At 38.5% G+C, this 13,940-nt stretch overlaps 1 protein-coding gene across 1 annotated transcript in view; it reads right to left on the bottom strand.

The window, feature by feature from the left end:
• The window catches only part of ADGRG7 (adhesion G protein-coupled receptor G7), a gene marked incomplete at both ends in the record, with an annotated part of 46,335 nt that extends 33,315 nt beyond the window's left edge, over positions 1-13,020 (bottom strand). The window contains 2 exons of the mRNA XM_081137997.1: positions 646-759; positions 12,906-13,020. Coding sequence (XP_080994123.1) covers positions 646-759; positions 12,906-13,020 — 229 coding nt within the window. The remainder of the gene's footprint in view (positions 1-645; positions 760-12,905) is intronic.
• Positions 13,021-13,940: the final 920 nt, after the last annotated feature.

Below are 13,940 nucleotides of genomic sequence, written 5' to 3'. Positions count from 1 at the left end.
TCGTGAGGATGCGGGTCAAAGCAGAAAGGCCAAAGTCATGGATGTGCGGGACACGCTGGCTGGCAGGAGCGCAGCAAATGGCAGGAGCGTGCCCTGGGAGCTCTGGGTCCTCAGCACGCAGCACGAAGCGCGCAGAATGCTGAAAGCACTGCCGATCAACAGGTGACTTTGAACTTCGATTCTGAGATACCATTGATTGAAGTCCAACCAGTAAAATAATAACATCTCTTCAAGAGAGAGGAAGAAAGGACAAAAACTTCATCCAAGTGTGTACTTAGATAGATGCTTCTTGATTTCAGAAAAGTTAAATGTGATAGAATTGTGATATTTGAAATGGCGTGATGTAGCTTATCCCCAGTTGAAAGGACCTGAGAAAATCATTTCGCATCCAGAAGGAAAAGCAATGTCGAGTTTACAGAGAAACTTGAGAGTTGGTAAACAGACAAGGCGTATTGAACATACAGGTAAATAGCCCAAGAAGAAAACTCAGCTTTTGCTATTGAGCTAATAAATACATCTTAAAGCCATCATTATTATGCCCATTGTTACTATTATCATTAACAGAAACTTTGAGAAGCTTTGCTACTGTCATTAATACAAGAGTCACCTAAACCTCACGCCCTAGTGTTATCCCAAGAAACTTACCCCTTGTACAACTCAATCCTTTCCACTCTTCTGTACAAATGCATCTGCCATTTTCCCAGGTTCCACCATTACTGCAGTACCCTATAGGAGTGCTTGATGGGGGGACAAATGTTCCTTAAAAAAAAAATGACAGAATACTATATGAACTGGCTGATTAGTTTCTCCTTTGGGGTCTGTGGCCTTTAATTTCCATAAGTAAAATCATTACTTTGAGTAGCATTGCTGAGATATATTCTTTGTAATATTACAGGGTAAAGAAATCTAACAAGGCATCATAGATACTAAAAAACCGTATTTGAAAGACACAACACCTTGACGGAGAAGATGAGAACCTACTTAGGGAAATATATTATATAGATTATAGATTATAGATTAGATTGGATTGGATTAGATTAGATTAGATTAGATTAGATTAGATTAGATTAGATTAGGAGACCAACCAACTCAACATGCAAATTTGTAAGTTCTGCAAGAATATAGAAGAGAGATGTTGAGAACAGAGGTAGCCTATCCAGGGAAGACTTTCCGGAAAGGGTGGTATTTGAATTGAATTTTAAGACTAAGTCCAGAAAAGCCAAATGTGAATGGATAGCCCAAGAAGGCAGGGTACAAAGTACAAAATACAAAAACATGGAAAGTTCTGATATGTCCAAGGAATAGAGAAAAGCTTAATATAGCAGGAGCACAGGTCCTATATGGAGCAATTGCAGGGACAGATTGGATTATGAGTGGTTTTCATAGATCAAGCCAAGTGGATTTAATCCTGCAGGAGCCTAGAGAGGTCTTGAAACAAGTGAACAACTTAAAGAGGAATGTTTTGTTTTTTTTTAGGAGGATACCTCAAGCAATATGGGAAGTGACTGAGGCAAGTAAGGCCAGTTAAATGAGGGATGCAATCTAAATCAGTACCTCTAAGGAGGTTGTGTGTCAATAGATTTAGGAAGCATGCCTGAGATTTGATTACTACGATCTACCAACTGGTTATTTTGGGTTGGGGACACTGGGGCCTTTAAATTTGAAGACAAGGTGGATGTTGAACAAATTAATTAAGCTTAAGAATACAGGAAGGAGGAGTTCTACTTCCAGGAATGATGGAGTAGATTGTACCATTTTAATGCTCCCACAGATAATGATTTTAAACTCTGGACACAAGTAAAACCAACAAATTACTAGAGACATGGGACAGCCATGAAAAGCAGACAGAAACTGAAAGATATTCCAAGTTTATACAGTCTTTCCAACAAGAGCTCTACCCAGTCGACAAAGGTAAAGAGGCGTGGCTGAAAATCCAGCAGAAAGCTGCAGTCTTCACGGGTTAAGGTGTGAAAGGACTTGGTTACCATATCACCAGGAAACTGAAGGGAGATATTCTAGAACGGAGGAAGCCAGAGAGAAAAAAGGCTCTAAGTGTGTGTGTGAACTTCCCTCACATCTAGGGAGAAAAGAGTTTTAAAAAATAAAGAGTGCTTCAGGGACAATTTCAAGTGGTCTAACATATATGCAACTGGAGTTTTAGAGAGGAGAAGAGAGAAAATATCTGAAGGAATAATGGTCAGTTTTTTTCAAATTTGGTTAAGAACTTTAACCTACAGATCCAAGAAGCTCAATAAAGCATAAGCAAAATAAATACAAGGAAAACCGCACTTAGACTCATCGTGATCAAGCTGCTAAAACTCAGAGAGAAGGCGAAACTCCTGAAAGCAACCGACTACTGATCCGGACAATTTTACTGATGAATTAGGGAAGAAATAATACCAATCTCATATATACTCTTTCAGAAAATAGAGAAAGCCATGAACTTCCCAAATAGTTCATAATCCTAGAATAACTTTGATACTAAAATATGACAAAGACATAACAAGAAAACAAAATTACATACCAATTGATTTCATTTATACAGATGCAAAAATCCTTCAAAAATAGTAGCAAGTTAAATCCAGCAATACATAAAATCTGTGATGCATCATGACCAAGTAAGATTGATCCCAGGAGTGCAAGATTGGTTTAAGAATAGAAAAATCAATTAGTTTAATTCACCATATGGCAAAATAAAGAGGGGAAACAATATGATCATTTCAATGAGTGCAGGAGGCAAAAAGCAGCTGACTTTTTTTAAAAACTCTCAACAAACAAGGAATGAAAGAGAACTGCCTCAAGCTGGTCAGACTCACCTGTGTCGATCCTTCCACTAATAGATACTTAATAGCATAATGGTGAATGCTTTCCCCACTTAGACTGACAGGAGAAAGCTTAATATACTTTCTCTAACCACTTTTATTCAATAGTGTATTGAAGATGCTAGCCAGTGCTATAGACAAGGAAAGGAAATAAAAACACAAAGTTAAGAAAGGAAGAAATAGAATTATCTTTTGTTGCAGATAACATCATTAAATATGTTTAAAACCCTAAGGTGTCTCGAAAAGAGCTACTTGAATTGATAAGTGAATTTAGCAAGGTTTTGCAATGCAATAAATATACAAAAAAATCAATTATTTCCACATATTAGCAATTGGAAAAATATTATAAAAATCATTTCCATTTAAAGTAGAATAAAATTCATAAAGTTTTTGGAAATAAATTTAATAACATATGTGCAAGACCTCATTGAGAGAAAATCTTAAAGATCTAAATAAACGGAGACATATAACATGTATATGTGAAAGACTCAGAGTTGTTAAGGTACTCATTTCCCCCAAAGGGATACAGCTAAAATCCAAAAACTAAAGACCTGTTTATGTAGAAATTTACAAACTGATTTTAAAATCTTACAGCGAAATAGAAGACCTAGAGAGGCCAAAAGGAACTTTTAAAAGAGGAACTCACGTTACTAATTTTATGGCCTACTACATAGCCATAGCACTCAAGGCAGTGTATCAGCCCTGGCCGGGTGGCATCGTCCTGTGCACCAAGAGGCTGTTGGTTCTAATGCCCGTCAGGGCACACACCTAGGGTTTGGGTTTGATCCCTAGTCGCGGCATGTTCGGGAGGCAACAGATTGCTGTTTCTCTCTCACATCGATATTTCTCTTTCTCTCCCTTCCTCTCTCTAAAAAAATCAATTAAATTTTTTTTTTAAAGACAAGTATATCAGAATAAAGATATTCATATATCAATAAAATAGAATAAAGAGTTTAGAAGTAGGTTAAACATAACTTAGTCAGTTGATTTTAAAAACATGCTAAGGCAATTCAATTGGAAAAGGAAAGGTTTTTCAACAAATGGTGCTGAACCAACTGGGTAAACATACCACACTCAAGACACAATTTGAGATGGACCATAGATTTAAAAGCAAAAGCTAAAACTATAAAGCTTATCTAAGAAAACATATGAGTATATCTTTGCAACTTTGAGAAAGGCAAAGATTTTTTTTAAAAGAACACACAAAAAGCATTAAACATAAAAGAAAAAATTGATGCATTTGACTTAAAACCTAATACTACTGCTCATGAAAAGGCACTGTTAAGAAATGAAAATGGAAGCAATAGAGCAGGAGAAAATTATATATATAAAATTTTATACATATATAAATATATAAATAAATTTATATATATGTAAATATATATATATGACGAAGGAAGTGCACCCAGAAGTGTAAATTAGAGTTGTAAATCTAAATGTAAATTTGAATTGTAATTTGTAAATTGTAAAATATATGCATTACTTATAAGAATATGAACAGCTCTGTTTTTTTCAAATGTGTACAAGACTTAAGTAGACAGTTTATAAAAGAAGATACATGGACTAACCGGCACTAAACACATGAAAATGCTCAGCATCTCAGAGAAATGTAATTTAAAAGCACAATGAAATACCATTTCAAACCCCACCAGAATGGCTACAATTACAAAACTGACAATGCCAAACGTTGTTGAGGATGTGTAAAATCACCTGAGGATGTATAAAATCACCTGAGGATGTGTAAAATCACCTGAGGATGTGTAAAATCACCTGAGGATGTGTAAAATCACCTGAGGATGTGTAAAATCACCTGAGGATGTGTAAAAACTGGAACTCTAGCAAATTGCTGTGGAATTTCAAATGGTACAGCCATTCTGAAAGGCTGTGTTTCTTTCTCTTATAAAGCTAAAGATACACTTACCTGTGATACAGAAATTCCATTCCTAGACAGAGATGCAAAATTAATGGAAATATCCACCTACAAAGAGACTTGCACAAGAATGCCTCTAGCGCCTGCGGCGGGTGTCATCGTCTGCCACCCGGATGCTCCCCTGTGGGACTGAGGCACTCATTCCTCCAGCTTTGTGCAATGCTGGCAACTGAGAACACTTAGCTGAGTCCGAGTCTAGAGACTGCCTCAACTTAAGAGAGTCCGCTCGTTCAGGATCCTCAGAACCACTGCCCTGGCTGGTCAATGCCAGGAACTAGGTTCATCCCTCGGCCTTGATACCTCACAGAGCATATTTTCCAAAGACAGCTGTACCAGGTGCCCCATGTCACTCTTACAGGATGACAATGACACTTCTCCGCTGAGAGGTGGGGCTTAGTTCCCTCTCCTGGAATCAAGCGCACTTTTGTGTCTGCCTCAACCAACAGAGTGGGAGAAATGAGGCTCTGTGACTTCCAGGCCAGATCACAGGAGGTGATTTGGCTTCCACCCGGCTCTCTCTCACTCAGGATATGTGCCTTGGGAGACTTGAGCCTACAGGTGACATGTGAAAAAACCTGGCTACTCTGAAGCCTCCACGCTGGAGATATCAAGAAGAGAAACTACACAGGGATAGAGAAGCACGAGGAGCTTTAGCTGTTCCAGTTTTTTTCAGTCTTTTCAGCCCAGACACCACACATGAGTGAAGGAGATTTTCAGATGACCCCAGTTCCAGCCGCCATCTGAGGGTAACTTTATGAGACATCCTGATCCAGAACTAACCAAGAAGGCTGCTTTGAAATTCTGGACCCAGGAAAACCATGAAACATAATAAATGGTCATTGTTTTAAGCCACTAAGTTTTGGGATGCTCCGTTCTGCAGCAATAGATATCTGCAATACAGAGGGCAACTCTGAAGGGCCAACCCAACTTCAGTTGTGTTGCAGTTCAAGTTTTCCTTCTACCCAATCCTGCCTTCATCATTCCTCCAAAAGTATTGATCCCATGAGTACCCGCCGCAACCTTTATGCAAACAAATCTTCAATTTAGGATTTGCTTTCCAGAGAACTCGGTTCTGGAAATTTTATTCATGGCAGCCAGAAAAGGAAGAAGAAACCACCCAACAGTTCAACAGAAGCCTGAATAAACAAATCATGCTTTATTCATACAATGGCATGTTGATTATTTGGCAATAAAAGCAGTAAACACAACAACATAGAGGCATCTTAAAACATTATGTTAATGAAAGTATTCAGGCTATAAAAGAGAAAATGCTGTATGATTCTTTTTATATGAAGTTCAAGGAGACTAAAGTAATCTGTGGTGACAGAATCAGAACAAGGCGTGGCGAGTAGAGGTGGGAAGGTTGGCTGGCAAGGAACACCCACGGCTACAGCAGACACTGAACACCGCCTGACTCCCAGCCAGGTACACTTAAAACCTTCCGCTAAAGGCCTGTACCTCCACTCCTAGTTGGAGTAAGGGGGGGAATAAAAATATCTTTCCTCAGTCAAAGAAATCCCATCAGGAAACTCTAGTGTCTGGTTCAGAGTCTAAGGGTTTTTAACCCAGGCATCTGTTATTTGCCCCAGGCCAAAAATTTGGAATATTTGGGTGAGGGTAAAGTTTACTCTTAAATGAAAGAACAATATTTAGGAAAGTTCAATCCACTATGGGAAAAAAATTTAAACAGATAGCATACATAAAGTGTAATCTTTACTGAAGGTAAATGTTGTTCAATATTAACTACTTACATATTTCCATAAACTGTTCATATTTTAATAAATTTTTCCTTGATGGTTTAGTATAATATAAATATTTTAAAAATAAACAAATGCAGGAAGATATGGCCGTTCTTAGAATGGTTTCTGTTTCTGTTTTTTGCTAGTCAATTGAGTTTAATGATTAAACCTATTGTAGACCTTCAGTTTGATAAATTGCTTCAATCCAAAGGTCTAATCTAGGTCATGGCATCTATTCAAGGTAAATTCAGGGAGTGGAGAAAACTGTGCACTAAATTATCTAAAAATTCATAAATTAAAAATAGTAGTCAGCATTTATTGAGCAATCATAGTTTACTAGACATCTTCTTAAACCTGTAAAAATATGGACTCAGTTAATCTTCATAACAGCCTTATAAGGTAGGGTTTATTATTACTCCCCAAATAGGAAAATTGAGGCAGAAATGAGGAACTTGCTCAAATGAACTCTGCTAGTAAGTGCTGGCATTGGAATTTGAACCCAGGCAGTCTGGCTCCAGAGCTTTTTTTTCTCCCTACTCTTGTACTCCCCCCCCCAACTCTAATGTACGCACTCTTCATCACCATATTCTATAGTAGATCTTTTTCTATAACATGTCTTACCAAAGACCCATGAGCTCTGGTTGTATTCAGAATTTCAACTAAAATGATCTAATATATCTGAAAATCAAGGAAAAATCCAATAAGCCAAAATTCTAGCCTCTTAATTTAAGAAAGTGACGTCAGGCATGGATGCATGGAACAGAATGACAGATTTTAGGGTGGGGGAGTATGGAGGGGATGGGAAGAAATTAACCAAAGAACATATATGCATATGTGCATAACCCATGGACACAGACAATAGTGTGGTGAAGGCCTGAGGTGGGCGGAGGTTGGGTGGAGGGGGGCAGGGGATGGGGGACATTTGTAATACTGTCAACAATAAATAAATAAATAAATACATAAATACATAAATAAATTTCCTTTAGGGAGCATTTGAGATCTTGCTTCCTGGTAATTGTCATCAGTTTGGGCTCAAATATAAAAATTCTCTTAAAAAGTAACTTTAAAAATGTAATCAGCAATTTAAATGTCACTAATTCTGATGTTAAAATAATTCATGCCCCTCAGCCAGTTACATAAGATTTATTGCTCAGAAACTTCCCTTGCCTTTCATAGGAATGATTTCCTTGATTTAGAGGGTGGTTCTATGAAGAAGCAAGAAGGGGGACCTGTAACGGACCAGAAGAGAGATTTACAACAGCAGGATCAACATAACACTATAGCTGCCTAAAACCCAACTTCCTCTATTCAGAAGGACACTTCTTTCTGGACACATTTGTTAAAACTCCCAAATGCAACCTGTCCTCCAGGAACAGTCATATGAGTCTGATTTACTATCAAGTTTATCTCTTGAAGAAGTACTGTAATTCAGCAAAATGAAGGCCAAGTATCTGTGGACAAATTATTTTCTGAAAACCAATAAACTCTTCTTGACCTCTCCCCCACAACACACATTTCTTATTGTGCAAGAATTTCAATGCTATTAAGTCTAACCTTGTGGCTTGGTAATATTTTGACCTACTGAAGTCTCTTGTTAGCTGAGGCATAAGCAAGTCCTGTGATAGGGAATAAAGGCTAGAGCATCGGGAAAGGCAGTCTTGACGCCAGAGAGCAGGAATTCCTGTTATCCAGAAAAGGCATAGGATATGGTTGAATAAGGCATGATCATCGTTGCTAATATGTTATGAGGTTAAGATACTCTCCCATTGGTAAGAGTGAAAGAAAACAGCCCTACTATTATCATTATGGACATCTGTCTATGTTCATCTCAGGCCTAGCTCAATTTAGAAAATGTCAATGGAAAGATAGACAATAAAGCTTTATGATGTTTTAATTTTACTTTTATCATCAGTGTGATGGAACAGAAAAGCCATGTGGCTTCTTGTGCTGCAAGGTTCTTGCTATTGGAAGCACAACGCCAGCAGAGATGGAGCCCCTTATTGTCTGCCCATTCTGAAAATACATAAGGTAAGGTGGATTTTGTTCTATGAAGAATGCCCAATGTGAAAAGGTTGGAGGGCTGTCAAACTTTGGATTTGCTCCAGCACAAAAGCGTCCTACAAGATTGTTGATAGTGTGGTTAAACAAAAGAGGCCACATGCCATCGGAGAGATCTTAATGAAGCCAAAGTCTCAGAAATGGTCAATATGTTCCTTGGCTTGGAGCAGAGGAAGAAAATCTATAAAATAGTGTTTGTATTACCTATGTAAACAAATCCAGGATTACATTTATTTTAGTATTTTGAGGCAAATCATGAGGAATTGGTAACTGTTATTTCACTTTTGAATATAGCTATTTGACAATTCTTAGTTCAGTTCCTTTTTTCACATAATTCTTTCATTTACTTATCAATCCTGTATTGGCAACTATATTTCAAGTACTGTTTTAGGTACAGGAAATACTAAGCTCTTTCATTCTAGAAATGGGGAGACAGTCAACTAGCAAAGAAATAAGTAAGAAATTCTGAGGTGATAAAAGCTATGAAAAAAAATGCATGTGAAAGAGAGCAAATGGGGTGATAATCTTCGACTGGGTGGGTAGGAAAGGTCTCTTTGAGGAGGTGACATTTAACCTAAAACCTAAACCATCAAAGAAGGAGACGGCTATGTGAAACTCTAAATGAAGAGCTTCAGGCAACCTGATATATTCAAGACAAAAATTCTAAAGTCTTCAGCTCCATTTGGAAATTGCAAAAGCCACCCACATGTTTAGAAAAATTTTTATCAAACAAAATTTCAAATGCATAGGACATATTATTCCTGGGAGAAAAATAAAGTATTACACTTGGCAATATTTTTGTGGATTGATACATGTTTGTATCTGCTTACTTCTATATTATTTATATGTTTATAAATCTGTTTATTTAATATATTTAATATATATTCAAATATTTAACATATTTACTTATAAATATATATTTACAAATATATATTTATATAAATATATATATTTGAATATATATTATTTCAAAAATATCATGATTTTTCTTTGGTGAAAAATAGATCATTATTATTATAATGTTTTCAGCAGCAGCACATAAAAATACCGAGGACTATCCTAGCAATCCTAAAAGAAGTTTCATCTACTCACATGAAATGCTGCCAACTTCATCAGGACCAGAGCCTTGAACCATGCTCTTTTCCAAGAGGCCTTGTTAAGAAATAGGAGCAGAGCCCTGGCCAGTTTGGCTCAGTGGTTAGAGAGTCAGCCTGCGGGCTGAAGGGTCCCAGGTTTAATTCCGGCCAGGGGCAGGTGCCTCCGTTGCAGGCCCAGCCCGGCCAGGGCGCACGGGGGAGGCAACCAATCCATGTGTCTCTCGCACACCGATATTTCTCTGTCTCTGTCTCTGTCTCTGTCTCTGTCTCCTTCCACTCTGAAAAGCAATGGAAAAAATATCCTCAGGTGAGGCTTAAAAAAAAAAAAATAGGAGCAGGATAAAAACCTTTTCTATACGACACAGAAGATCATTGACATTCTAGAGGCTGTGCCTTGAAGCACTTGTCAGATATTTAAACCAATAATTCATTTAAAAATAATAAAAAGAATAATTAGAAAGAAATAAGCTCATTTGTAGTTTATTTGATGGCTAGTGGATGTTGGGACTGTGTGAATGTGAGAAATCCTTCTCCTGAAGGCAGTCACCAGGACGAATACTGTCAGAAAACGAACAGTGTTTCAGGACATGCGGTCTGATGTCATCTCTTTCTAGACTAGATCAGTGGCAGGCAATCATATAACTTTGCAAACATGGAGAAAGTACTTTTGCACAATATAGCAACAGTGGAAAAGTTGTGGCAGTTACTCCACAGTCGAAAACCTGCAGATACCATTTAAAGACTCAGAAAACCTTAAAATTAAAGCAAGAACAGTACACTACAGTCTGTAAGCAGCATTAATAAAGTAGATCTCATTGACTTGAAGACAATGTGATGTCCCAAAGTGCCTGACTTTGCTGAGCAAAACAACAAAAATGCTCTAATTCTACGGCCTACTGCATATCTTTGTGAATTACGGTTTTCCCCACACTTGCCTCAAAAGGAAAAGATGAATTAATTACTTGGGTTACCATTGTCTTGCTTCTAGTTAGGCAGAATGGTGTAGAGCACAGATACTGAAGTCAGAATGACTAAAATAAAATTCAGACCCAACACCTTCCAACTACATAAGCTTTAAAACACTCTATAAGCCTCGGTTTCCCCATCTGTAACACATAATACCTGCCTCAAAAGTGGCTGACAGGATTAAATGAAATAAGGTATGTGAATTTTTTTAGCATTGTACCCACAATATAGTAAGAATTTTTTAAATTGTCTGTTTTATAATATGAAATAATGAAATACCCATGACTCTCCCCTTAAAAAAAAATAAATTAAAAAACAATTCATCTGTATACCCAAGTAAAGGGACCAAAGGGAGACCATTCAATAATTACATAAGATGGGATGAGAGGAGGTGGAAAGAGATGGAGCAGAGTGGAGTGGAACGAGTGGAAGGGAGCAGAGTGAAATGAACCTAAATTTACCAACTAAAACAAAATCTGAATAAAATGCACAAGGCAAAATATAGCAGCAAGCACTATCAGTCTTTTAATCTTTCTCTTTAAATTATAGCAGTAACCTTCTTCTCTTCAACTGGGCTTACTCAAAAAACTGAGGGGTGTCTCCTATATAAAGAGCCCATTTAAAATTCTGCTTAGAGGAATGAAACGTTTGTCTTTTCTGAGGAGCTGGGATGCTTCTGCGTGGGATCTTTGTTACTTACAAGGCTCGGGGATATGTTTGTATTTATTATGAACAACTCCCCCTAGCCTTTGACTGTTCCCCACCCTGTCCTCTTTCTTAAGATGTTTTTGTTCTTTGGTCCTTGTTTCAATGGTCCTGTTGTAACTGTATCCTTTATTTCAATGGTCCTGTTGTACCTGTGTCCTTTATAAGTCACCACAAATTTCCCTTTAAAAGTAGATGTCATTATATGCATAGCCCATGGACACAGATGGTAGTGTGGTGAGAGCCAAAGGGGGGGGGCAGGGCTGGGTGAAGGTGGGCAAAGGGGGGGAGCATCTGCAATAGTGTCAACAATAAAAAATTGAAATTAAAAAAGCAATGTAAAATCTTTTTAAAAAAATATAGGTGTCATAAAGGAAGGAAGAAAAAGGGGGGGGGGGGAGATTTCTTAAAAGTATACCTTTAAATAAGGTCTTCTAAATTTAGGAGCCCTAATCGGGCAAACTCTAGAGTTCATAATTTTTTAAACTTCAACTAAACTACTTTGTAAACCTTAAACAAACAAACAAAAACAGATTTTCCCCAAGTTTAAATTTTACTGTTTTTGTTCTGATAAACTTTCCCATGCTAGTTCTCTAAATCCTATGGATACAGTATCCTTGAAATATCATTCTTCGGTGGGAAAGGAAAAACCAGATCTATTCTCAGCTACCGCTTCATCAGTAGCCTAAGTGTCGACTCCTTTTGTTTCCTGCAGAGGGTCTTTTCAACAGGAGTGGTGCTCCCTCTGTCCGCCGCAGCTACCTTCTCAGAGGGCAGACCGCCTTTCCTTCTGCCCTCTCCTGACTGGCATTATTTACCCTCATTTACTCAGTTTCGTTAGAAACTGTCTGTTTCCTATAAAAAGGGAGTGCTGAGCACATCCAGCTTTGAATTCCTGATAGAGAACCTGCACAGCCCAATGGAACAGTGTGAGGGCTGTGGAAAGTGTTGTGCATTTCTGGGCCTTGCTTTCATCATCGTTCTATACATCACTGCCCTTCCCATCCCCTTTCCCTCGGTCAGCTCTAGCACATAGCAGGCGACTCACAAATATTTCTTGAATAATCAGGAAAATTGTTTTCTAAATTACATTAATTTCTGAGTTTTCTATACCTGAAAAGTGAGAACTTTGTGTGCAAGTCATGATATCATTTTATTTACAATCCTAGAGAAAGCATTCTTAAACTTCCTTCTTGAAATGAAATTTCATTCTGTGTATGTTTGATTAAGTGTGTATGTGTGTGTCCATAACTATTTTCCTTTCTTAGATTTAGCTAAACAAATCCAAACATGGGCTATTAATGATTTTAATGATTACTCTCCTATCCATTCAGTCAGTAGTTAAAAGAGCATAAAGAGGCCAATTCAGCTGTGCCATCTGTCACCTTGCCCACTCACACACATGGAGTCATGTATATACAACCAGAAGCCACCCATCAATTGACCCTTGTCTTTTATATTTCATAAATAGCACCTTGGTGGACAGCCTCAGCCTAGAAGTGGCACTTTTCAGTTCTGTGGCAGGTGGCAGGGACAGAGGCTCAATGCCTTCTCTTGCTCTAAGTTAAACATAGGAGGATGACGTTACCTCTCTGGATCCTGACAATGACCCTCCAGATGCTCAGTCCCAAAACGATGGTGGTCAGCAGCCCACACACGATGGCCACCAGCGCCCTGAGGTCACACACACGGCAGGAAGCCATGGGAAAGCCAAACCAAAAATCCACTCCTGAGTGAGAAACAACTAGCTTCTTTTCTTCTCAAGCCAAAAATAATTTTATAAAAATATTTTTTCTTTTTAAAAACCTATCAGTCAGTTGTCCTCATTTTAAAGGATTTTTTAGGGCAATCAGGCAAGATGCAGTCAGAATCACCTAATAAAAGGCACATACTCTGCAATTTCCTCACCTTCACTGAGTGAGAACATGAAAAAAGTGACTGGAGTCTGGGAAAAGGAAGATAATTCCAGGGCAATAAAGAAAAGGGGAGGGAATTACTAACAGGGCCAAAGGGTAAATGTCCTGACAAGCAAGAAAGTGGGGAAGGGAACAGAATAAAAGAAACCAGAGAGGAAATCAGGAAGGCTGGGGACCTGTTGGTCGCCTATGGCTCAGCTTCCTAGGCTTTTGTTAGGAGGCTCTTGCAGAGGGAGAACAGCACACAGACCCCCTCTTGGGGAAATTAAGTAGGGTATCAGCAAGTGGTTAAAGAGCGACACCCACACGTGAGTCCAGTGCTGGCACTTCCTAAGGAGCCCACACTTTGACAGCCGAAGTTGGTGCGTGGCATTCTAGGCACAGGGGAAAGCTCTGAAGCCCAAGGTTACAACCCATGTGTTACGGGCTGAGTCCTGTCCCCCTAATGATTCATATGTTAAAGGCCTAACTCCCAGTGCCTCAGAATGTGACCTTATTTAGAAATAGGGTTGTTACAGAGGTAATCAATTCAAAAGGAGGTCGTTACAGCGGGCCCTAATCCAGCATGACTGGTGCCCTCGTAAGAGGAAGTTCGGACACAGATATGCATAGAGAGCAAGGGAATGTGAGGAGGCACAAGGGGAAGATGGCAACACCTACAACCCAAAAAGAAAGGCCTGGAACAGGTCCTTCCCTCCCAGTCCTGC

This window comes from Miniopterus schreibersii (assembly GCF_964146895.1).
Source record: "Miniopterus schreibersii genome assembly, chromosome: 5".
Taxonomy (NCBI): domain Eukaryota; kingdom Metazoa; phylum Chordata; class Mammalia; order Chiroptera; family Miniopteridae; genus Miniopterus; species Miniopterus schreibersii.
The sequence above is the reverse complement of the archived record's forward strand: the minus strand, read 5'-3'. Positions and strand labels throughout refer to the sequence as shown.